This window comes from Rhinopithecus bieti, unplaced genomic scaffold (genome assembly GCF_001698545.2).
Source record: "Rhinopithecus bieti isolate Rb0 unplaced genomic scaffold, ASM169854v2 scaffold_20206, whole genome shotgun sequence".
Lineage (NCBI taxonomy): Eukaryota > Metazoa > Chordata > Mammalia > Primates > Cercopithecidae > Rhinopithecus > Rhinopithecus bieti.
The window spans coordinates 859,454-886,575 of record NW_016810187.1 but is presented as its reverse complement, the minus strand read 5'-3'; the positions used below and the strand labels follow the sequence as shown (position 1 = coordinate 886,575).

At 36.0% G+C, this 27,122-nt stretch overlaps 1 protein-coding gene across 2 annotated transcripts; it reads left to right on the top strand.

Annotated features, from left to right (window-relative positions):
- The first annotated feature begins 706 nt into the window (after positions 1-706).
- Positions 707-24,946, top strand: RGS13 (regulator of G protein signaling 13). 2 transcript variants are annotated; one of them, XM_017891605.1, is made up of 7 exons: positions 707-886; positions 2,164-2,234; positions 2,735-2,774; positions 9,325-9,393; positions 12,979-13,040; positions 22,835-23,001; positions 23,974-24,946. In XM_017891605.1, exons 4-7 carry the CDS (start codon positions 9,329-9,331, stop codon positions 24,157-24,159), a joined length of 480 nt encoding a protein of 159 aa, XP_017747094.1. In that variant the 5' UTR covers positions 707-886; positions 2,164-2,234; positions 2,735-2,774; positions 9,325-9,328; the 3' UTR covers positions 24,160-24,946. The 2 variants fall into 2 exon arrangements, with proteins under 2 accessions (XP_017747094.1, XP_017747095.1); XM_017891606.1 differs by lacking the exons at positions 707-886; positions 2,164-2,234; positions 2,735-2,774 and adding an exon at positions 4,434-4,534 and having other exon boundaries at positions 23,974-24,895.
- The last annotated feature ends 2,176 nt before the right edge of the window (positions 24,947-27,122 follow it).

Below are 27,122 nucleotides of genomic sequence, written 5' to 3'. Positions count from 1 at the left end.
GATCTTCTTTACTGCTGTTTTATTCTAGAATTTCTCTACTCCCACCACTCTGTTCCTCTCTCTCTCTCTCTCTCTCTGTCTCCCTCTCTCTCTCTCTCACACACACACACACGCACACACAAACACACACACACACACACACACACTTGGAGTAAATCCAGGACAAAGACATTCACAATCTTGCCATATTCTGTATTCATTAGACTTCATCTTAAGCACTGTGTTCAATTCAGATTTTGAAGGCACGTTAACCAACTGTAGAACAAGGGAGTCCAGGACTGTCCTAGAGGACCGGTTGAAGGAACTAGAGAGGTATAACTAGAAAAGATACTTTTTTAGATCCTTCAGTTGTTAAAAGTCCCTAGTAATCTATTACAAACAGAGTGATTTTAATAGTTCTTAACCATTTACTAACATATGTTTGCAGCGAGGTCCTATGTGTTTGTACTCAGTTTTCTGTCTTTTTTAAAAGGGAATTTTACTTTAGACTATACATTTTCTAAAACTAGAAAAATTATTTTGGAAAAAAAGGTTTGAGTATTACTTTGAAGATTTCATGGAGCTGCTGCTTCCAATCATCTGATCACTTCAGATGGTCTGATAATGTTAGATAAAACCCCTTTATCAGTAATGCACTGGAGTCCTACAGCACTACTTTCCATATTCAACAAAACCTCTCTTTGCATAGATACGTGTGTGTAAAAACAGAACATTCATACTGAGGCCAGAGTGCCATCGAAGGTAATTACAGAGACAGTAAAATCCTTTTACCTTGGGAAAAATAAAATGCTGGGTGTCTCATAAAATTTCAGAACCTGATTTCAAACGGATCATAACAAAGAGGAGATAAAATTTAGCATGGTGGACTGCTCGACAGGATATATTTGTAAGTATGAGATTCTATAAAATAGTTGATAAATACAAGACTATTGGTTTGATATAAATGACTAGAAGATGCCGATTTCATCGGTAGAACTTCTGGGAGTGTCAGCAGAGGTTTTTCTAAGAAAAAACAAACAAACAAACAAACACATATTCTTTTGCCTGGCTTTCTATATTTAAAACAAAACTTACAGTCACTCACTATATAAATGAATCTTTTAAATTGGGCAATAGAGGAAATACTACAGTTTTAAAGCATATTATTTTATTTTAAATATTTTTTGTGTATATCCTCATTTTAAATGTTTTTCATTTTATATGTTTAGATACAAATATATTACAAAATCAGACATTTATGAATTGTTTCAAAAATCATGCATTACCAAATTATTAGTTTCATCACTTTATTAGCTATACTGAACCTAGGTGTGGATTATTGTAAGGTTTATCTGAAACATTGTTAATCTTGATTTTGTAGAATTTTTTTATTCTTTTATGTTATGCTTAAGTGCAACTATGCACTAATTTCTTGCATTTTTTAAAGGACAAGAAATTTGTATGCTGTGTAAACAAAGTCTCGCTAAAATGTAAATTGTTCCAAATTTTACTAAATTTTCTGTAACATGCTATATCATAAAATAAAGAAACATATTTAAATGCAGATATATGTTAACAGACAGAATTGCTTTTAGAACATTTATTTATTTTCATGTTTTCATGATACTTTAAGATTTCATTTAAAAAATGGAGGAAACAAATCTATTTCTGGCATACTGCTAATACAACTCAATCCATCACCAATGCATTTATAATCAGTCTGAGAATTCAATTCTATCAGTGAAACGTATTTCTTTTAAATAATTATCAGGAGAAAACAGTGGAGGCAAAATCATCATGGAGACCTAAACTTGTTCTAAACACTCTATGTTTCTATTGTAAAAGTACATGCTAGTTTTACCAAGAGGGTATTGAAAACAAAAAAGAAAAGCAAATTAATACACAATGTTAAGATAAATATGGATTATTTAAATAAAGAGCAATGGAAAATACAAATAAAACAGTGAAGAAATTTTTATAATAAGTCATGAAATTAAAACAATTTTAGATAAAGAGTTAATAAATAAAAAACAGGAACAACCATAATCCAGCATTTCTGAGGTGGAAAAAGTATTTACTTAAAACTTAAGAGTATTTATACAAATATTTGCCAAATATGCATTCTCCGGGAAGCACACAATAATCTTTTTGTTTTGTTTGATTTTGTTATTATTTTATTTTTAGGTCAATGGAATGTTTCCACATATTATACCACCAACATGAGAAAAAAATGATCATTGTTTATTTGAAGCTTGGTGAGTTTATCCACAATTTAATCAGTTCTATGTCAGACCAATTTAGATCACTCTTTCACTGGGAATCCTGTTTTTGCCAAAGTAGATATGTAGTTCTATAAAACATTTAAAGTTAATTTTATTTTATCAGTATTGACTATTTGAACTCTAATTTTAAGGGTACAACTAAAGATGCCCTTGGTTGGATTTAACTAACAAAATACATTTATCGATAGGATATTTTAATCAAATCCTTATCCTAAAGAACTTTACTTTTACAAAAAATTAGAATGTACCCTTTATGGAATTACCAAGAATATTTCTTAGAAGTTCTCATTTGTAAATGTGAGAGGATTTCATTCTGCCACGCTATATTGGTGCTATTAAACTGTTGATTGAGATGTATTATTTAGTGATAAATATTGTTGAATGTCGGATTGTAGATACTTCTTTTTAAACCACTGGTTATTTTGCAAATTCTTTGTCCTCAGACTGTGAATTATATTTTCTTATTTTGTCAGATGATATTCTAAGGCTGCCTTTTCTCTTCTCATTTTAGAGGTATGAGAATTTTAATTTCTACTTCTGAGCATCTGCCTTCCATCTTCCAAAATTACCTTAAAATATTTTGTCATTATTTTTCCTCTCGTTTAATGTCCTTTTTCCTTCATGTTTAAGTCTTGCGTGTTCCTTTCCTATAATATTACTAGTGTTTTGGGTTGGAAGAGATAATAAACTCAGGTGGTCAATATGACCTTTTTAACCTGAAGCTGGGTTAAGTATTTGTGAATTTATCTCTTTGTTTCAACATAGAGAGCAAAGTTGGGGGGTGGGGAGTTCTGTGATATTCCAACACAATGGTGGTACATGGTGCTTGTGAATCCAGCAGTAATCAATAGAGAGAAACACAGACATGCGGATGGACTTTCAGTTCCAGAAATCTTACAATATAGGCAGGAAGGCACCAGGCTCTGGGCACAGGAGCAGAACTCTAGTCAATGGGACAGCGTCCAGTCTCCAGTCCCATTTCCTAAAGGACAGGAACACCAGAGAACATCTTATGGTCTATTTATTCCATGTATAACAACTCTTATGGTCTATTTTTTCTACGCATAACACATCTCATACACAATTCTGTCACTAAATATTTTCTGCAATTTAATCATTGATACTTCTATGACATTATATTCTATTTGTATTCCATAATTTAATAAATCTGTAAATGTTTGACTTAAAATTCTAACTAACATATAAACAACTACTTATATGTAATTATCAAGTAACATTCGAATGTAACAATTTAGGAAACTTAAAATCTAGTAGGAATAGATAAATCAGAAATATAAATAACATTATATCTATATATATTGCTTATTTTTCAATGTCACCTAACTAATAAGTTGCTTGGACCAAGGAACCCTCACTGAATCAGTCATGTAGCTGAGCACAGGGCTGCTATTGGTGTACACAGAGTTTTGCTGGAATTATTTAAAAGTAGCTTTTCACCATGTGGATGAAGCCCCACTTGGCTGTGAAGCCAAGACTTAGGGGAGTCTGAGTGGATCTCAACCTTCTCTCTCCTTTTGGACCAGGCATCTCCATAGAGAGAACAACCTGAATAACTGCATTTAATGGGAAGCTGTGGCTGGGCTGTCCTCTTGCCCCTTTTTTCTCTAACACTCAAGCATGCCTGAGCTCTTCTGGCAGCCCCAACCCATCAGTGTGATACACACACCCAGATGTCTGTGAATCCCTGTTGTAGACCCAATTAATTCTGAAGCTGGGACTCAGCCACTAAAATAATGTGTGAACAATAGAAATATAGAAACACGGAAACAACAAAAATGAAGAGAAGGAGGATTTGCAGATTATATGTTGACATGTTGAAGAATGAATAAAGTTAATGGGGAAAACTTGTGAGATCTGGGATGAAATTTTAAAAGAGGAAGAAATGCAGTCTAACAGAATATATGTTTCCTGGTACATACAAAAGAACTTAGGAACTATTTCCTGAGTAAGAGCATGCAAGTAGCTGAAGGAAAATCGAATATACTGGAACAGAAAACTTTTGCATACTTGCAATTTTTTTAATCTTTACAGTTCCATTTTAGAGAAAAGGAAAAGGAAATGAAAATCTGAGGTTTAATTAATATGCCCAAGGTCACACAGCTTAATAAGAGCCTGACCTCAAGCACATGTCTGTCTGGCTTCAGACCCCAGAACTATTTGAATATACTCTGTCAACTCGCAGGAGCTGTGGAAACCCCCTAAACTCTACTGCATCCAGAAATTACTTTACCTTCACTATACTTCAGACCTTAGTGAGTATTGCATACTAAGACCATTCTGCTTTTGCCAATTTCATTAAATTTATAAAAGAAAATATGATAACCCATTAATAGACATACATTTGAGTTACAGAAATCACCACAATAAAAGGTCTGAAAATGTGTACACATAGCTCCAATAGATCAAGTGAGAAGACAGTGGGACACAAAAACTATTGTTAAAAATAGACGGTAAGGGAGAGGTCAAGTCTCAGCATAAGACAGGGATGACTCATTATACTTACAAAGGAGACATGTGAAGGAAGTAAATGTTTTCCTGTCCTCCTACTTAGAAGATAAGCTCTTCTTGTGATAGTTTGCTAAATCACTCATAGGTGGGAACTGAACAATGAGATCACTTGGACTCGGGAAGGGGAACATCACACACTGGGGCCTATCATGGGGAGCGGGGAGGGGGGAGGGATTGAATTGGGAGTTATACATGATATAAATAATGAATTGATGGGTGCTGACGAGTTGATGGGTGCAGCACACCAACATATGTAACAAACCTGCACGTTATGCACATGTACCCTAGAACTTAAAGTATAATAAAAAAAAAAAAAGAAAAGAAAAAAAAAGAAGATAAGCTGCGAGTCACTGTGTAACTACATTTTATAGGTGATCACAGAGATAAGGAATCTTGAAACTCAAACTAAGTAGCTGGAAATTTGAACTAATGTAGTTCAAGGTACAATTACACACAGGACTAGCTATTGAGAGCCAGTCAATGTAACAGTTTTTTAGTCTCAATTAATGTCAGTGTTGATTATTTTCAGTCAGATTTATCTTTCTAGAAAAGGTTTTATTTTATCACACTGCTTTTTAAAGACCTCAGTGGATTACTTCTACTAACAAAATAGTCTAACAGCTTTAGTTTGGTATTTAAGGTCATCTAGAACCTAACTACACACACAAACATATCCCTTTAATAAACTCTCCCTTTTGCTTAAGTCTTGTGAATCTCTATTTGCAATCAGAAGAGTCCTAATAAGTGAATTAATCTATTCCCTTTCCATTTTCTTCCTTCCTATAGATACAAATAACTTTATTGCTCCTTCTTGGTCCTCCTCACTTACAGTAGAGACCTACATAGAAAATGAAGTTAATCAGACCACATTTCCCATATATTCTTATCCCCAAACCTCCAAATGAACTTGAATCTATACCTATATTTTCACTAGTTACAAGAGAATAGTAACTGTTTCCTGTATTTCCATTTCTCCAATGTCTCAGCTCCCACATTCTGAATTCTAGCCCCTCTTCCTTCTTCAGGAACCTGAAATTCTATTGGTTTTCCTTGTTTATTCTGGGTTTTCAACCTCTGTCTATGTACCTTTTGCCAACTTTAGAGTATGTCACTCACATTGTAAACTTGACTTATTGTAACAATGCCTCCTAGAGAGACATGCAGGCCAGAATGGTCAAATGACAAGAGTCTGCCTCTCTGTCATTATTACATCTATCAACAGCTTTCAAGAAAGAAAGAAGAAGAGAAAGAAGAAGGAAGGAAGGAAAAGGAAGGAAGGAAGGAAGGAAGGAGGAGGAGGAGGAGGGAGGGAGGAGGGAGGTAGGGGAAAAAGAAAGGGGAAACAAAGAAGAAAGAAGAAAAGGAAGGAAGGAAGGAAGGAAGGAAGGAAGGAAGGAAGGAAGGAAGGAAGGAAGAGGAAGAAGGAAGGAAAGAAAGAAAGAAGAGAAAAAGAAGAAAGAAAGAAGAAAGATAAAAAGAAGAAAGAAAAGAAAGAAAGAAAGAGATAAGGAAAGAAAGAAGAAAGAAAGAAGAAAGAGAGAGAGAGAAGGGAAAAGGGAGGGAGGAAGGGAAAGAGGAAAGCAGGGAGGAAGGAGGAGAAGGAAGGAGGGCAAACAGAAATTACAAGCAGCCTTTCATTTGTCCTGGGCTTCATTTTCTCTTGCTTTCCTCCTTCTTGTTTCTGTCCTCCCTGCTCCACTGAAACCACTCTCAGCAAGGTCATTAATGAGCATCTTGTGAACAAATCTGACATTTTTTGATCCTTTGCTCTCTTAATAGCTTCCCAGCTTTTAACACTCCATTGGCCACTCTTTCCTTTTTGATAAACTCATTCCTTGGTTTCTGTGATACTGTGTTATTCTCATGCAAGCTCCTTTTACACAGCCTTTCTCTTAAATGTTTGTGTTCAGAAACTCATATTGGGCTGTCTGCTTTTTACAGTTCACACTGTCTTCCTGGAACATCTCGTCATTTTTTTGTGGGGCGGGGGGCTCCTCTTATGTGTTTTATGAAAATAACCCACCTTTATCCTGAAGCCAAATCTCTCAACCTCAACTTGTTCTCTCTTTCTGTCTCACCTTCCATATCCAATGGGTCAACATGTTCTAATAGTTCTTCCTCCAAAATGTCTAAAATCTCTCTCCTTCCCTCCATCTCCACTGCCACCTTCCTAATCATCCCTCACCTGAACTCCTGCAGTCACCCCCTAACTGGTCTCCCTGATGACACTCTTGCCACACTGTAATTCATTCTACTCACAAACCCACTTCAAGTCTTAACATGTCTATTCTGAATTTTAAATCCTGCAATGATTTCCCAGCTTCTCACTGTGAAATTCATGGCCTGTATGGCTTAACATGCTCGGCCTCCGCCTAGCATTACAAATTCTCCCACCACTTTCTTGCTGCAGTGAACATTTTAAAACATGATTATTGGTTCAATCTTAACTCTCTATGCCTCTCACCTCACTCTCTCACTCTGTCTGCCACACTCTAAATTAATGTGGTAACATAATTACTCTTTTTTTTTTTTTCTTTTGAGACAGGGTCTTTCTTTGTCACCCAGACTGGAGTGCAATGGTGTGATCATGGCACACTGCAGCCTCAACCCTCTGGGCCCAAATGATCCTCCCACCTCAGCCTCCTGAGTAGCTGGGACTACAAGTGCACACCACCATGCCCAGCTAATTGTTTTTTCTTTTTGTTGGAGAGACAGGGTCTCTCTATGCTGCCCAGGCTGGTCTCAAACTCCTGGGCTCAAGAGAGCCTCCCGCCTCAGCCTTGCAAAGTGTTGGGATTACAGGCCTGAGCCACAGTGCTGAGCCTAAATTCCTTTTATTTCCTCAGTGGGACATAACTCATTGCCTCTTAATCGTTGCTCAAGTTGCCCCTCCTTCACTCAGCACACTCGTGCATATCCTGCTGGTTCCAGCTCAGATATTAGTTAACTAGGCTGCCTTCACTAACCCCTCAAGTCTAGTTAGGTTCTCCTCCTAGGCATATTCACAACCCCTGTACTTCCTGTATCCAAGCCCCCATCACATGTTGGGGTCTTTTTGTTGTTGTTGTTATTTGTTTTTGAGACAGGGTCTCACTCTGTTGCCCAGGCTACAGCACAGTGGTGCAATCACAGCTTACTACATCTTCCATCTCCTGGGATCAAACAGCATTCCAAGTAGTTGGGACTACAGGCACGAGTCAACATGACCAGCTAATTTTTTTTTATTTTTTGTAGAGACAGAATCTCATCATGTTGTCCAGGCTGGTCTAGAACTCCTGGGCTCAAGCAATCCTCCCCCTTCAGCCTCCCAAAGTGCTGAGATTACCAGTATCAGCCACTGTGCCTGGCTCATCACATGTATTTTAATTGCTTGTCAGTGAGGACAGAAAGAGGAGAGACAACATGTATATTGATCACAGGCAATCAGAACTTGGCACATAACAAGTACTCAATAGACTTTTGAATGAATCGTAAAGACTGATATAAAAATTCACTGCTTACCCTTAATAATTCATTATATATGTATGCATATATGTTCAGTAAACCATTTCTAGCTTTAAAATGTATATTTAATAACTCTTAACAAATTTGTTAGTTGTTTTTTAAAGTCCTGAGTTAAAAACCTTCTATGACATGTATTGTTATGTAAAGGTGCCCAAGATGAATAAACTCTAACTCAATTTTAAAGTCAAAGTTACTGTGCCCAGAGTAGATAAAACCAGATAAGCAGCACCCTTAAAATTCACTCAGAAAGTAGTTTATTTTTTATTTGGCTATTTACACTATTTTACTTGTCCAGTTAAAATGAGGCTCTTTTTCAATACATTGAGAGAGCTTTCTAAAAACAAGAATTGTGGCCGGGCACAGTGGCTCATGCCTACAATCCCAGCAGTTCAGGAAGCTGAAGTGGGCAGGTTGTTTGGACCCAGGAGTTTGAGACCAACCTGGGCAATGTGGTGAAACCCCTTCTCTACCAAAAATACACAAAAATTAGCCAGTCATGGTGGCACATGCCTGTAGTCCCAGCTACTCTAGAGGCTGAGGTGGGAGGGTCACCTAAGACCAGAAATGTCAAGGCTACAGTGAGCCATGATCATGCCACTGCACTCCAGGCTGGGTGACAGAGTGAGACCCTGTCTCAAAAAAATAAAATAAAATAAAATAAAATAAAATAAAATAAAATAAAATTGTCCCTTTCCTTCGGAGTTGGTAAATTCATTATCAGTAAGCTCTAAATGAAAAGATCTTTTTCAGAGATTGGTATTTTTTAAACTTCATTGTTTGATAAATAGTTAGGCTGGTTGAGTAAAGTCATTTACAAATCTAAGCACATGTATTTTTATAAAATATTTATGAGAGATGAGTCATTTTATTCTCCTCTCTCCTCCCTACTCGCCCAGTGATTGTATTCCATTAACTTCAAGAACCCATCCTTTTTTATGATTTATAATATTGTATATTCCTTAGAAACTGACTCTAATATATAATTATTTTAAATGACCAAATTATACAAATATATACTGTATTTCCTTAGAAAAATGAGCAGGCGGAATTGTTGGATTTGTAAGATGTGCAGAGATGAATCTAAGAGGCCCCCTTCAAAGTAAGTAGCATTTAAGTTTCTATGGTAAGTGTAAAGCATATTTATCAGATGATAAATAGGTACATATTTATTAAACTGCTATTGTAACATATTTTGTTCAGAAAGTAAAATTTGCATTTACACATGAGTCATTTCACCAGAAGAGCAGTCATGTGTTACTAAGATTCTTGTTTTCATTATTCATGGTTTACCCGAGAATTCAGCAAGTTAAATGCTTTAGAATATATTATGAATAGTCTCTGTTCTTTTTAAAAAACAAAGAATATTGTTTGTGTTAAAATGATATTCTTCAATCCAAAATATTTTCTTGGTTACAACCCTCCACATACGAAGTGCCAGAAAGTTTCATCCCTAGATAAAGAAGGTGAGACTGGAGGAGGAATCAAATGTTTACCAAGCTCCCAAGTCTCTTCCTCCACACTTTGCCATAACTCAAAATGCAGCCATTTGGATGAGAACAGTGAAAACAATAATGCCTGAGAAGAGTAACAGGCCATTGCTTTGGATTTGCTCACCTCAAAGAATTCCCAAGTTGAGAACTCCTGTTAGATTAACCATGAGTGCCTAACTTAGTCCATGTCCAGTCCTCAGTTCTGGCCACACCTTTCTGTATGGTCAGAGCCCCTGGCATGTATGCTCTTTCACTAAAATACCAAAATGTCCACAAAGGCTTACAAGCTACTGTGTGGCAAGGAGAAGGACACTGCAACAGTGGGCAAAGAGATAGTAAGACCCAAAGCTCAGCATTTTAAATGATCAATGAAGGCTACTGCACTGCACAAGTGCATCCAAGTTCAAAGATATAACTTGCTAATTAAGGGACAGCTCTCCTGTCTTCTAATGATTCCCATAGAGGAACACTGTCTCAGCTTGCATGTCTTCTATCTGCCTTATAGACTCACCATGAGAAAAGGGGAAGACCAAAAAGATAAAAAATCACATTCATGGAAAGCTGCCAGATAACAGTTATTTAATAGGTGCTTGGCATTCATGAGCTAATTTAATTTTCAATATAACACTGTGAGATAGATGTTATTACCCCTATTATATAGACAATAAAATTAGGGTTTGAAGATTTTAAGTAAGACCAAGGACAATTAAGTAGACCACTGGGATTAGAACCTACGACTGTCAGAGACTCCAAACATTCTTCATTCCTTTGCCTACAACATCATGGTATCTTAAAATGCTTTCATATCTGGTATCCACTGCCCATCTGTCCAGAAGAATACAGGGGACACAAGAGAGAATTCGTATCAGGAAAAATGGCATTTCAAATAATCCTAATAAAGGCACCCGGGTAGCCATAGGCCAGCATTAAAATTGTGGGAGCCTCAGAAAAAAATTATAAGCAAAAATGGGGTTCAATCGAAAATGAATTTTATTTCCCATCTTTACCCCCAACCATAATTACTCCAATCATCTCTCCCCATAAATCTCATGAGTCTTAGAGACAAAAGAACTCTCTTACCAACAATTATTGACACTTAATTTTAAGCTAACCCAACACATTGATGACCCTTCACTCGTGTTGTAGATTGTATTCTTCCCAGCACATTGATGACTCTTTACTCTTTATTCTTTATATATCTTTTATATAGGGAAGATTTTATTCTTCCCTATATAATGATTAGAATACACAGGCATTCAATAAACCTTGCCTAGTTCTTTCCATTTCACTGGATTGAAAAGGTTATTTTAGGTTACTTTTTCTAAAGTTTTAACAAGAGAAAAGAACAATGACTCAGATAGTATTTCATGGAAATGTTTTTTGAAAGCAATCTTAACACAGTACACTGTTAAGCCTCAGTACTGATGCAAGCAGTTCATCCAAAACTGGCAGGATCCATCTGAATTTTTAGAAAACAAAAGATATCTGACCTTTTAAGGACTCTCAATATTTTTCCATGTTCTAGGATATTTTTTAATCTCTTTAACTAATCCTCCTTCATTGTGTTAAGAACCTGCTAATGCCAATGGCTGTTCCTGCAGCACTAATTTTTAGGCTGCTAATTTTAGGTATAGCCAATGGACTGTGCTTGCATGTGTCTATAGCCATCTTCAATTATCTAGTTGTTGAAAGTAGAACAATTAAGAATGCACCATAAACTGAATGGCAATAAACACATTGGCTATTTCTGTTTTATTTCCAACTTTTATTGTAAGTTCAGGGGCACGTGTGCAGGATGCGCAGGTTTGTTACATAGGTAAATGTCTGCCATGATGGTTTGCTGCACAGATCATCCCATCACACAGGTAGTAAGCCCAGCATCCAATAGCTATTATTCCTGATGCTCTCCCTCCTCCCATGCCCCACCCTACAACAGGCCCCAGTGTATGTTGTTCTCCCTCATGTGTCCATAAGTTCTCATCATTCAGCTCCCACTTATAAGTGAGAACAGGCAGTATTTGGTTTTCTGTTCCTGCATTAGTTTGCTGAGGATATGGGCTTCCAGCTCCATTCATGTCCCTGCAAAGGACATGATATTGTTTCTTTTTATGGCTGCATAGTATTCCATGGTGTATAAAGTTATATGTATTTGAGAATACAGTCATTTGCCAATTCACCTCATGAAGCTCACCAAAATGAACAGAATTGTGGAATCTTTCACAACTGTTTTCTAAATGGTAAGTGGCTTTGTTTATACTGTTTAGGTCAAATGTAACTTGACATAATACACCTTAATAAAAATTAAAACTGATACAAAAAAAATCTAGCAAATAGGAGACTGAGAAAATAGTAGCTTTAGGGTTACTAACTGTATTATGTGAGTGCATGCAAATAGGTTTTGTGGATTAACTCTAAGATTCTAATAGATAAATAGGTAAACACTTGGCTGGTGGCAGCATCAAACAGTGCATAACCCTTTTAAAAGCAATTTGGCAGTCTGTACCAAAAACCTTAAAAATTTGCCTGTCTTAACCAGCTTTGATTCTACTTCTGCTAGTGTCCTGGAATTACTCTAATCATGTGGCTATGGCAAGCCTTAAACACAGCTGGGCTACATTTGAGTTTTAATGGTGAAAAATGAGAGAAAATCAATATGCTGTTTGAGAATAATTATGAATAAACTATGGAATGCCCCCCTTGTAGCATATTTTGCAGTCACCATATACAATATGACTATCAATGATTATACATTTGTAATTACAAATTATAACACTACAAATGATTAAGACAATTATGATGACATAAAATGCATAAAGTATACACCCACATAATGTGATTACTTCTTGATTAAAAACACACAAATACAAACATAACAAAAAGACTTTAAAAAATTACATCAAAATACTAATAGTGGTAATTTATTAATAGAGAGATTATAGGACTATGGTTCTGTATAGTATTTATTAAATTATATTTTCAAGTCTATACTATTTGCATAATTTTATAATTTTAAAATTTAAATAGTAAAAATAAAATGTAAAATATCACAGGAAGACAACTTGCCAACCAAAACCACACACAAACAGAATGTAAATATGTTTTGGTGTCATTTTCAAGATAATATAATTTTACTTAGTTCAACAAAAACCTTGAGAATATTTAGCCCAATCAGTGCTTTTTGTTTCTTTTCAAAGCCTTACTTTGGAGGAAGTGTTACTGTGGGCCCAGTCTTTTGAAAATTTAATGGCTACAAAATGTGAGTATTGTGTATCTGTCATCTTTGAATAACTAGCGAGTTCCATTCTTAGAGGTAAAGTTGGGGGTGCCAGATGATGAATGTATGCTATTCTTCTCACAGCCTTCTAACTGGCAACTAACATAGTTAAAAAAAGAAAACCTGAAAATAGTTTGTTGTGTCAACCACTATTATTTTCTCTGGTGTTCATTAAAACAAGATTAGTCACTGTGAATATTTATTCTTCACAAGTATATGCACAAAATCCCTTGGAAAATATGCTTAAATAGTAACACATACCATAGCCTTCTAAAGTTAGTATTAAACCAAAAACTTACCTCACTGTTCTTGCTGCCTTCAAAAGTAAGAACAAATTTGAGTCTTGATGTTCTAAAACTTCTCCCCAAAGTTTGTTTCAACTTTTTCAGTGTCTGATTTAAGTGGGACTGTACATGGGTCTGTATATAGTTGTTGGTAAGTATCAACATTAACATGGTATAAATAAGAGATATCAGCAATGGATGTGACAGATATAAAGTCATGGGCTCAGTGCAGGAAAAATAAAGGAGGACGTGCATTCAAGAGAATAGTCAGTTGCGTTTGGGGTCAGAAAAGCTGACGGGTTGTAGAAAATGATAAAACCAGAAGACAGGTACAGAAAAAAATGTAGGGTGTAGTCACAGAAAATTCTCCTGTTGAATTTGGTATTTTTTTAAAATGGAGTTGGTTCCCCTCAACGCTTGTTAATTTTTGCCTATAGACCCATCTTTTTATTTAAGATCCCATTTTAGCCTCTCTGTGAATGTTTTATCTGTTTAGAGCGATAGACTATGAAGGAGAGTCAGCTGTGCTACTTACATGCTTTAACTAGTGGGGGGGTACCAGTAGCTATTCTGGACAAGGTACTTCCTATTCCTCACGGGGGTTGCCATACTCCTGAGGCACTATCTGCTCTTTCTGACTCAAGGCCCTCTTTAGTATGGACTCAGTTGTCACTGCCTAGCCCAGAAGGTAATGGCAGTAGGTGTAGATACTTGGTTACTCCTGCTGAAATACATTAATCAACAATTCTGGCACTTACTTCTGCCCCATCCCTAGGGCTGGATCTACCTCTACAGGCTTTGGTCACCACCTGAGCTCTCATCTTTTGTAGCATGCCTTTCCAATGGGCATTTGGGGCCATAGTTTCTTCCTTTGATGCAATCACCACTGCCTTTCACTTTTCAGGTATTTCTCACAGCTTATAATCCAATTTGCCAGCATGAATGTGAATTTTAAACAAATATATTCTGGGTCAATTTTAGAACACTGAAATGGGATGAAGAGGCAAAAGTATATATTCAGTTAACTATATTGTAAATTTTTGTCCTAATCCTCTGTAACACACATTTTGCCACCTTGCTAGATTGATCTCTTTCTTGGAGTTTCATACTCTTCATCTACAAAATGAGAATGATATCACTTACCCTTGCAGTTTTATTGTGCAGGTAAGATATAAAACATCTAGCTCAATGCCTAATAGGCACACAATAATTGGTAGTTTCTTTTAATAGTAATAAAGTACATGTCTTTGAATATCATTCTTTTTCTCTCTGCTGCCTACCAAGTCCAAAATCTTGGTATTTAATACTCTCTGCACCCTAACCCAAAACATTTTCTAAAATTTGTCTGTAGCTATGCCTCATCATATAACATGCACTCCACCAATGTGATTGTCACTTCATTTTCTACTTGCACATCTATGATTCTTCTGCTCCAGGCTTTTGTTCAAAGTCCTTTTCATCTCTAGTTACTCTGCTCATCTTTGAAAGTTAAATTCAAGTGCCACTTTCTCCAGAAAACTGTTTAGAAATTTTTACTTTATCTTCTATTTTGTTAGTATTAACATTTAGTCTGCTTTTCATTGTAGCTAGTTAGTGTATTGGGTTTTCTATATAGTGACTTTCTCCCTAGATTATAAATTCCTTAAGAGCACAGCTTGCCTCTCATTTACCTTTCAAACCCCTGAGAGACTGAAAATGTGTTTTGTGCCCAATGAGCATGCAATAAATGTTCCATGAATAAATACAAGAAAAATATTAGTGAGAAAAGATCAAAACACCAAGCTATATTATGTAAGTTTCTGTGCCAGTTCTGGAAGCCTCATAAACAAAGTGAATAGGCTTAATTATTTGGCAAGGATTTCAAGTGGTCATTGCCTTGCTAAAATCAGCAATTTAGAAAGCTAGTGTCATGAGAATAAGCAAAGGCTCTAGCAAAGATGAGAATAGGAAAACATCATACTGCTCTTTATAAAAGCCAGCAAAAATAGGGTAAGAGCCTTTACAGAAATCATATTACTATGAAGTTCATGTAAAAATTCAATAATCACATAAGTAATAAAACAAATCATTCTATGGATCATCCAGTCAGTAAGACAAAACTAAAAATATAAATATTAAATGTGCCAGAGATAAAATGTGTTGACATTAACCAAGAACATTAGTAAAATGCATGCTCTAGCTGAGATATGCCAATACATATTTTACACAGATTAAAACATTATTTTTAACAACATGTAGCTCAGACACACACACGAAAAAGAAATATATCAGCCTGGCTCTCAATAGATGAACCGAAATTGGTTTAGAGATGTTTTGGGGAGCCATTAAGTCATAGTGATCAAAATACAATTAAATTCAACATCTTAGTGGGCAAAGGGGATCCAAGAAAACCATCAGCTTGAGAACAGAACTCTGACAAACTCCAAAAGTTAATTAGAAATTAAGAATGTTAGCAAGTTAGACACCTTTTAGATATGCTATTTAATGCTACATTATTCACGAATACTTTTTTAAATATCAAATTTTTTTTGTTATTTATATATTTAAATACCAAAGATTTTTTGTTATTTATATATTAAAATATCAAAGATTTTCTTGTTATTTATATGAAATATAATGTACTCAAATAGAACTAAAGTAGAGAGACTAGCTAGAAAGCTGCTGCAATAATTCAGGTAAAATTGGAACTCAGTGGGGAAGACAAGGCTGGGGGTAATTTGCATATAAATGCTAACAAAAGTCATAGGGCTATGAGACCACTGAGAGGGAGAGTTCAGATAGAGGAAAACACACCCAGAGACGAAACTTAGGTGTGTGCTACTTCCAAGTGCAGACAACCAGAGAGGTCAGCAAAGTGGATGGAAAAGGAGCACAAAGTGAGATAAGAATTATCAAAATAGTGCGTTCTTGTGGAAGCCAAAGAAGAGAGTGTTTCAGGAAGGAAGCTGTGAATTATCAAAGATTGCTGAGAAGTCAGCTGAGGTGAGGAAGGAACAGTAACCACTAGACATGGCAATATGGAAGTCAACAGTGCCTCAACAAGAGCAATTTCATGGGTATGGTGGAGACAGGTAGAACCAGAGGAAGTGATACACGGCATAGGGAATCATTGACATAAGTTTTGCTGTGGAGTTCTGCAGAGAAAAAAGCATTGACTGGAACCAAGAATGAGGTCAATACCGGAAGTTTGAGTCAATAATTGTTACTAGTTATATTTGGGAAATACAGCAATATATTTGTAGGATGATGGCAACATTCACGGGGAAGAAACTGATGACATAGAATAGAGTGGAGATACTTATAAGAATAATAGAGGAATGTAAAGTGATGGAAAAATCAAAAGTAGGAGAGAACCAGAAAAAACTTGTTTGGCCATCCCAAAAAGGAACAGGGACACTTGCCTCTCAGGAGGGAGGTTATAAAGGAGGAGTACAGATGGAAGTACTCTGGTTATTTCTGCAGAGAAGACAGTGAATATCCATCTGATTAATCTGTGCTCTCAGTGAAGTTTGAGGCAAGGTCTCCAGTAGATTGCTCAATTGCTCAGGAGAAGATGTGTTAGTATATTTTAACATAACAAGGGAGAAGGCATGAAATAGTTTCTGCAGATTTAGAGAACCATGATACTGTGGAAGGCTCATTGGATGACTGGGCAGTGTTGAGTGTCTGTTTAAAATCTGAAGTTATGATTTCAAATACTAGACCATAGTTGTATATTTTTCTCTGGCTTGTTCAGGTTGCCCCAGCACACACACAGAGCAGATATTAAGTCATTCCGGATAAGCAAGTGCTCTGAATCACAATGCTTTAATCTTTTGATCAAAATCATCTTGGAACGTACTATTTTCCACCCTTTCTAAATTATCACAATCTCATGCAGACCACCTTAGAAATGCCAGTTAAACTGTGTGGGATTGTCATACTGCTGAAAGCAATGAAGGCTGCCCTATATCATGAACCATATGAAGGGCTGGTGCATCTTCATCAGCATCATGGCACAAAGCAGGCAGTAGAAGTTACTGATGGTTACCGCTGCTCCCTTTTGTATATCCTGATTCCAAAGGCAGAGTCATTCTCTCAGCTTTTTTCATCTGTGCAAGCTCCTTTGCTGCACAGTGTGATTGGCAGTTTCCTACACTATCACTTATTCTAATCTCTGCTAACTACTGCTGTTGCCATGATGAAGGGTTCCCTTCATCAACCCTTATATTACCTGCACTGCCTTGCCTCTACCATTTCCACTTAGCACTTTTTGCCTTCTTTAACTTCTCATGCACTTCTTCACCTTGCAAGGGGTTGGGGGGGGTGGGGGGGGAACCTGGCCTGGTATAGACATCACTGTTCAATTAGTACATTTTTTTTTTGGTATTGCTTTCAGAATTTCAGAAAAGCAAAAAGTAATATCATATCAGATATAAACCTGTGGTCTTTAGTGCTTCCTAGATGTTGAATAACTAGGATCTACTTCTTCACTTTTCAAGAGCCATAGAGAATCATTTTAAGACACAGAAATATGAGGGATCCAAAAGTCCAAACTGACATGTACTTATTCAGTGCCTGCTATATAGCAAGCAGTGTTGAGGCAAGGCATACACAAAGATGAATAAGCTGCAGTCCTGATCCTCTAAGGGGTCTCAGGTGAATGGGATAATGGAAGGAAACCACAGCAAAGAGGGATGGCCTTTGTCACTGGGGCAATGGGAAATGTTGAGGGGAATAAATAAAGGGCTGTGGCTAGATTTTTGTTTTAAAGATTTTTCTCTAATAAAAGCATAGAGGAAATTGAAAGCAGGATCAGATAGATGAATCGAGGCTTCTTCAGATTCGATGGTTTACAAATATACCTCAAAATTCATAAACAAAAATAATACATAAAAGAGAACAGAAGGTAATGCAATAAATGTAATAGAGATAGTGTCCTCATTATATAAAGAGATCTGAAAATTTTAAGAAAACACCAGCAATGAAAAGAAAAAATAGACAAAAGATTTGGAATTCAGAGGAAAAAAAGAAATGGTCAGCAAAAATGCAAAACTGTTTAAGCATTATATTTTAAAAATACATATTTAAACAATTACAAGTTACTGACTTCACCCCATTAGATTGGAGAGGGTGGAGTAAGTCAACACTGACACTGCCATTGGGAATGAAAAACAATGAAAACCTTCTGAAAGCAATTTTACAATATGTATCAAGAGTCTCCAAAATATTACATCTTCAGTCTAAAATTCTACTATTTTAAATCAATTATTTTCCTAAAAAAATAGAGATGAAAAGGTTTATAAGCTAAAATATTCAATGTAGGATAACTTATAACCAAGAAAAGGGGAAACAATCTAAAACAATAATAATAGAGTGGCTAAATATATTATGGCCTATCCCATCAACATACTATTATATGATCACTAAAAATGAAAAGGAGAAAGTGTTTGCTATGTGCTATTAACTATGAAAGAATAAGAATGATACAAAATTGCTTTCATACTATAATGCCCATAAGATCATTCCAGTGTGTATTTGTGTTTGTGTAGATGAATGAATTCTAGTTAGGTAGGCAATAATTCATGAACAAAGGATTAAAAGAATAAAAGGAAATCTATCAAATGGTTAACAGTGGTTATTACTTTACTAGAAGTTTTCTGCATTAAAAACGACCCACAGCTCTTTAAGCTGTGTTCATAATATTAATAATATTAATATTAATAACAAAGGTAGAAGAAAAATCAGAAATTATTAACAGCATAGAAGCCACAACAGAGAATTTTAATAAAACTGAAGCTTCAGTGTAAAACTCCACACATATTATGGTAGAATTATGAAATGCATTATCCCCAGTGGTACAGATTGAAAATAAAATGGATTTTAAATTGGTTTAGAGGCATTTCTAATGGTACTGCAACATAGTACACCCTTGGGATTTCCTGCCTGTTGTAAGCCTTGCGGTCTTACAGAAAAAAATAATTCTGGAATAGATGGGCCACTGTTCTGACTCAGCCATGAGAAAACCCACATTTCCCTTCTGCATCAAGAACGCTGGCATGTGTCACCTTGTGTGTCATAGAAATACTAATTTTAGTGACTAGCTTTAAAAGAACAGTCTAGAGATTCCCAAAGGCACCACTCACACTTTTTAAGGAAAAAGTATACACTATATATGACATAAGCCATTTCTCCCACCCTCCCAATTTAAATGAGCAATTCTGTTGTTTCTCGGTTATTCACTCTGCTCAAGTAGAATCGCAGTCTCCTGAGCATAATGTTCAGGAATGAGTATCATTTAAAACTTCAGAACAGCCTACATTGCCCGATTTAGAAGAGGCTTTTCCACCTTGTAATTCACTTGTGGTATGAATCAATGGAAATTCTAAAGAGAGCAATTCAGTTCTGACTTCAATAATTACTAATATTCCTGGAACACTTTTACACAAATGCATTTTCAGCTGCTAGCTTGAGTAACTCGCAGTATATTCAGACAAAAATTAGCCTGATGAAGACAGAATTCTGTAAAGTATGCCAATGACATGAGTCCACTCATTCTGTACACTAGAATTATATCTGAAATGTCAGACAGGCTCAAGTAGTCCAGTTCAGCTTTCACTAGTCACCACACGGTAACAAGTGACAGAAAATCCTAGTGATTTACAATAATAAAGGTTCACTTCTTTTTCATTATACACAATAGCTAGGGTCAGCTCCACTCTATTCTATGTCTTCACTCCAGCTTTCGGGCTAAAGGAGAAGCTCTTTTCTAGAATATGCTGTTCTTGTGGTGGCTGTGGGACATGGGAAATAGAACCACATGATAGTTCTTAAACCTTCTGCTTGAATGTGTCCATGGCACTTCTGCATGTATTTTATGACTAACACAAGTTCAATGGCCAATGCTGATATAAACAGGACATGGAAGTATAATCCCCCTACACAAAGGTCAGGAAATAACTGAGGAACAATATTACAATTTGCCACATCAAGTATCTGAAATATACCATATTTTTAATAGTATATATAGAATAGTGTATATCTATGCAGTATATATAGAATACCATATATCCATGCAGTATATATAGAATACTACAACTTGGGATCTATAATATGTGTATTTATGTGCGGAGAGATAGATAGAGGAAACAGATCATGAAGACGGAAAAAAAGACAGATGATAGATAGATAGATAGATAGATAGATAGATAGATAGATAGATAGATAAGGTGATGTGGCTTCATTAGCAAAGGACTTTGGTATGACAAGAATTGTAGAACCATTTGGCCAGCCCAAAAAGAATCAGGGATACTTCTTCCAATCCATCAGGAAGAAAGGTAAAGAAGTCAGATACAGATACAGTTGGTTCTAAAGTGATAACCTATAAACTTTACTATACAATTAAACTAAACATAAACACAAATTCAGAATACTAACCTGGAATCTAATATTGGCTTCCAGCTGATTTTCCTACCCCTACCTACTCATCCACTCAACCCGTCCCAGTAGCCTGTGTGACTGACTCTCATTCCATGATCCATAGATTTTTATCTGGTATCTCATTTTCTTTCTCTTCCATAGCTAAGCACAAACCATATAAATATTGGCTTCCAACTTTACTTGTTAAGCCAGAAACAGCTTTTTGTTCTTTTTGTTGTTGTTGTTGTTATTTGTTCATTGGTTTGTTTGTTTTTTGGTTTGCCACCATTTAGCTATCTCTTTAGGAATTGGATTACCAATTCCTGCATCAATGTTCTCTGTTCCCACCTTTTTGTGCCTATGGTGAGATAAGACACAACTTATAGTCCCTTCGGTGTGAAAATCAACTTCTTGTTTGAAATCTAACTTAAAATATATCCCCCTCACAGTGGATAGGAATATTTAATCTATAACATTTTCTATGTTACAGTTATATAATGCCTCCATCTCATCTATCCTCTTAACTCATCTCATGTTATGTCCTTGTTGAACCATCTCACATGCAATGTCCTGAAGGCTGTATTTGCTCATGTGATAATAATAATCCATGTTCCAATTTTGAGTATTTCTAGAATGCAATATTTATATTCAGCTTTCCCCAATGCCTCCTTAGAATAGATCTACTTCTATTTGAGTTCTTTTGCTTGAAGACAAAATACTTCGTTATCTTTGGTCATATATCACTGCTAACAAAGCCAAGCTATCAAGGAGCCTGGCTTTCTAGTGCTAGGAAACTTGATCTGATGTCCTAGATGAAGATCCAGGAAAATATGATCTTACTCATCATTTCCATTCCATCTGGCTACCATTATTTCTCATAACAGTAAATGATACTGACCAAGATAGTGTTAATCAAAATCCTATGCTTTTGGAGGTGATAGATATGCTTATGGCATTGATTGTGGTGATAGTTTCTTGGGTGTATACTTATCTCCAAATTCATCAAGCTGTTTTAAATTATGTACATCTTTTTGTAAACAAAATATCCTATGCTAACAGTCTCTAAGTGGTTATTACTCAGTGTGCCTACACAAACATTTCTATTAACATAAATTGAAAGTTACATTGTTGTTTTATCATATAGCAATCCAATTCCTTGAATATGCCAAGACACTTTCTAGTCTAGTCTAAAAAAAAAAAAATTAGTATCTTGAACCTTGAGAATACTTGGTCCTCCCAAAGATTCCAATTAATATGTTAGATTTGTGAGAGCTCACTTAATCCTCTTCTTCAAATACTAGCACCTACAAATTAGTGTCTCAATTGGAAAAGCTCCTCCTAGGCTTATCCTTATCTCCACACTCCAGAAAGGCAATTTAAGATCAGAGCTGAAGATAAGAATCTCTGGCATCAAGTGTCATGTGATGGTTACGCTGCACATAATCCCTGTCCTGTACTAGATTCTGAGATAGTTTCCAGCATCACATCTGATTTTTCATTCCTTGTCTGGTCCCTTATTTCTGGCTTGAACCATAAACCGTGAATATGAAGTTGAATTTTTCATCTATCTGTGTTCTGCTCTGATTGGACATTGAAAAACACTTCAGGGTGTACAAACTAATTAGAGTATCACTTTTACATGGCTTGGATATTTTTCTCCCGACCTTGACCTACAAGTTTACATTTGAAACCCTGCTCTTACCCTACAGTTTGGCATGAGGTCTTAGATTTTTCATGTCAGCTTCATGATTAGAGCCCTATCCTCCTGAGCAGCTTAAGTCCTTTTCCTGGGCTCTCTGATGTCTCCTGTCCTATCTGTCCTAGACTCATCCACACCGCTGGGTGTTTTGCTCTGAGTGACTCAGAATAAAGGGATGACCTCACCAGTGATCAGCATTGTCAAAGCATGCTTCAGATGTTAGCTCTGAGTGTGTGATAGACATGAAAATTGATATATAGAGATAGATATAAAATATTTACCTGTTAAATAATTTGTGAGTTTTTAATCAGGCTTTGTTTTAACTGTATTGCTTAGATTTTTTTTTTTGGTGATTTTGACCCATGAAAATAAACTGATTTCTCCTCTACTTTTAGATGGTCCAGTAGTCTATGCAGCATATTTAAAAATGGAGCACAGTGACGAGAATATTCAATTCTGGATGGCCTGTGAAACCTATAAGAAAATTGCCTCACGGTGGAGCAGAATTTCTAGGGCAAAGAAGCTTTATAAGATTTATATCCAGCCACAGTCCCCTAGAGAGGTAACTACCTCACAATGACAGGAATGGAAATCAGTTCATCCCTGCAAGGGCACTAATATGGATATTAGCATCCATAAGTGCCGGGCACTTTACATCCAGTGTCTCCTAAAATGCTGTAAATTCAGTATTGCTAACCTTATTTTACAGATAAGAAACCTGAGACTCTGAGAACTTGTCCAGTGTCACACAGCTGTTAAGTGGTAAAGTTAAGATTCAAAATTCGACCTATCTGGCTCCAAAGCTTCTCCCCATTAAATTATCTTAATTTCTAGGAAACTTAAGAAGAAAAAAGGAGTCTGTGGCAAAAGTATTGGCCTTCCCAGCAGGAACTATAAATTCCATGAAGAGACATGTGAGAATCCTGTGTTGTTGGGCAATGAGACATAAAAAGTCCTGTCAAGGGAACAAAGAGAGAGGACAGTATATGAGATTTCTATCGCACAGGGCAAGCCTACATTGTTGACATATTCCCCAGAACTCTTGTCTGGAAAATACTTGGTTTATTGAAATAGCCACTTCTCCCCTCTATTTATCCACTTTTCTTCATTTTCTTCCCATTTCAGAGCATATTCAGTTAAAGCAACATTTGTGACTATTAAGGGAGATAAATTTTTAAAAAGCACCAATTTCTCTTTTCTTTAAAAAGAGATGTTTGTCTTACAAACTTCCTGGTTTGTAGACTGCTACTAAGAAACCACTGTGTCCTCCTGAGTAAGCCACGGTTTCAGAGACTTCCCTGGCCTTGAGCCTCATATTTTTCCTTTTTGTCCCTCTTGGATGTGGAGTTGGATATTTACTTTTAAAAAGCAAAATGCTTATTTTTATACATCTTCTTAGATGCCTGTAAAACTACAAAGAAAATTACCCTATTCCACTGAAAAGGAGAGCAGGGAATAAATTAAACCTTTCTATTATATGTGCCTTTTTTTCAACTATGCTTACTTACGCTGTACATGTAATTTCACTTTTCAGATTAACATTGACAGTTCGACAAGACAGACTATCATCAAGAACATTCAGGAACCCACTGAAACATGTTTTGAAGAAGCTCAGAAAATAGTCTATATGCATATGGAAAGGGATTCCTATCCCAGATTTCTAAAGTCAGAAATGTACCAAAAACTTTTGAAAACTATGCAGTCCAATAACAGTTTCTGACTATAACTCAAACGTGTAAATAGAAAATGGTATATTGAAAGTAGTGGGTTTGATCTTTTTATTTAGAAACCCACAAAATCAGGAACACAGTATAAATAAAACAGAAATCAAACTCTAAATTGATTTTAGTTCCTAAAAGAAACATATCTCAAAAGCAATGGAATCTAGAATTCTTATAACATGAATAACAACATTTACAGCATATCTATGTAGTTCAACTAATATATAAAGAAAGGAAAGGTTTTCTTCATGACACAAGCATTATAAAATTTTACTGTAGTAGTCAATTAATGGATATTTCCTTGTTAATAAAATTTGGTGTCATAATTTACAAATTAGTTCTTTAAAATTATTGTTATATGAACTGTGTTTCTAGCATGAATATGTTGTATAGAGTACTCTAAATAACTTGAATTTATAGATGAATGCTAATCACAGTACAATCAATTGTATTATACCATGAGAAAATCAAAAAGATGTTCTTCAGAGGCATTTTATCTGTAAAATTTTCCTACTATTATGTTCATAAACAAACTTCTTTATCACATGTATGTTCTACATGTAAAATATTTCTGATTATTCTAAGTGGTTAAAAAATATATGAATTTCTTAATTTGCTCTTTCATTTACATTGCTGTAAGGATATAAAATGTGGTTTCTATATTTTGAGATGTTTTTCCTTACAATGTGAACTCATCATGGTCTTGGAAACCAATAAAGCCAAATGTCAACTAAAGACTTACATTATCTTTTTCAAAGACAAAATAAATATATTTTCCAGTACAAATTTCAAAAGGCCTAAAGTTGGTATACGGTGAGAATATATAATATTTGTATTTTCCATAGTTTTCCTGGAAAACGTAGACAATTTAACACACTCATTGGATATTGCCTTCCTATCACTTCAAAATATTAAAAGAATCCAGATTCAACATCCATAATCAGAAGCTCATCATATTTACAAGTATAAAAGTTGATCTGTTCCATTTTATAGTTAAAAGGGAACAAATTAGAAATTTCAAGTCTTGTATTCCTGAAGGAAGAAAACATTCAAAAATGATTTTTCCCTCTTGGAATTATTTTAAAATATGCGCATTTTCTCTTGATTTTGAAAAGTGGCTTAAAATAGACTTATTTTACCCTTCTGCAGATGCAAAGTTTTTTCTGTCTTTCTAGTGATTCACTAATTGGTTTACCACCGAATTATTTATTCTGTGAGTCATTACATTTTATTGTTACCAATAAGTGTAAATTTAGTCAGAGTCAGATGCTTCTGTAGTTCACTAAATCACAGGCGTTTTTCTGCAGTACTGTCCACTTTTAAAAGATGAGCATTGTGAGTAACTACACAGCCAATCATAGCATAGGTGCTAAGAAGGAATAAGTCACTAAACCACCTTGCCTCCAGCTCTGAAACCAAAAAAAACTACCAAAAAAAGAAAAGTGAATACGCAAAGAAGCATCACTGATACAATTTAAATACACTTTAATTCTGCACAATGGAAATAATACTGAATTCATTGTTAAGAAACTTGGGTTTCAGTTCTGGATTTCCCAGGTTAGCTATATAAATTTCTTTAGGTCTAGGTAAACTAGCAAATTATACAAATTACTTATTCTCCCTGCTCCTCAGTTTTCTCACCTTTAAAATGAGGTGATTAAAATAGATAATATCATAGCTCCTTTCCAGCTTCAAAATCCTGACTACCGTCAGCACCTTTTCTTTTTCTTTTCTTTTCTTTTCTTTTTTTTTTTTTTTTGAGACAGAGTTTTGCTCTGTTGCCAAACTGGAGTGCAGTGGCACAATCTCGGCTCACTGCAACCTCCATCTCCCAGGTTCAAGTGATTCTCCTGCCTCAGCCTCCCGAGTAGCTGGGACTAGTGGCGCGTGCCACCACGCCCAGCTAATTTTTCTATTTTTAGTAGAGACGGGGTTTCACCATGTTGGCCAGGATGGTCTTGATCTCTTGACCTCATGATCTGCCCGCCTCAGCCTCCCAAAGTGCTGGGATTACAGGCGTGAGCCACCGCACCCCGCCAAAAAGTACTTTTAAATTACTGAGTTCTTCATTATCTGAAGGGTTTTGTGTGATATTCCATTGCCTTTCCATTGATTTCATAAATGTAATACAATGCCATACATTCAAAACAGATTTTGCCACAAAATACTCTTCTAAGATCACGTGTTCAGATTGCTCCCTTAACTTAGGCCTTCCCACACCATTCATTGCTGAGGCTGGTGTTCTAGCTCCAAGAAAAGCCTTCAAAGATTGTAGAAACCAGTAAGGAGGTTCCTCAAAAAATTAAACTACCATATGATCCAGTAATCCCATTTTTTCATATTTATCCAAAGGAATTGAAAACAAGATCTCAAAAATATATCTATACCCCCGTGTTCACTGCAGCATTATTCATAACAGCCAAGAACTAGACCCAAACTACCTGTCCTTTGGCAAATGAGTGGATGAAGAAAAAGTTATACACACATACCCAATGGATTATTATTTAGCCTGCCTGAAAAAGAAGGAAATTCTGCCATTTGTGCTAATATGGATGGAGCTGGAAGACGTTTTGCTAAGCCAAGTAAGCAAGACACAAAAGATGCCATGATCTGGGATGGGTACTGTGGCTCACGCCTGTAATTCCAGCACTTTGGGAGGTTGAGGTGGGCAGATCACAAGGTCAGGAGTTCGAGACCAGCGTGGCCAATATGGTGAAAGCCCGTCGCTATCAAAAACACAAAAATTAGCCAGGCCTGCCGGTGGGTGCCTGTAGTTCCAGCCACTCGAGGGGCTGGGGCAGGAGAATTGCTTGAACCCGAGAGGCAGTGGTTTTAGTGAGCCGAGATCGCACCATTGCACTCCAGCCTGGGTGACAGAGCGAGACTCCGTCTAAAAAAGAAAAAAAAAAGACACCATAATCTGAATTGTATGTGGGATCTAAAGAGTCAAACTCATGGAAGC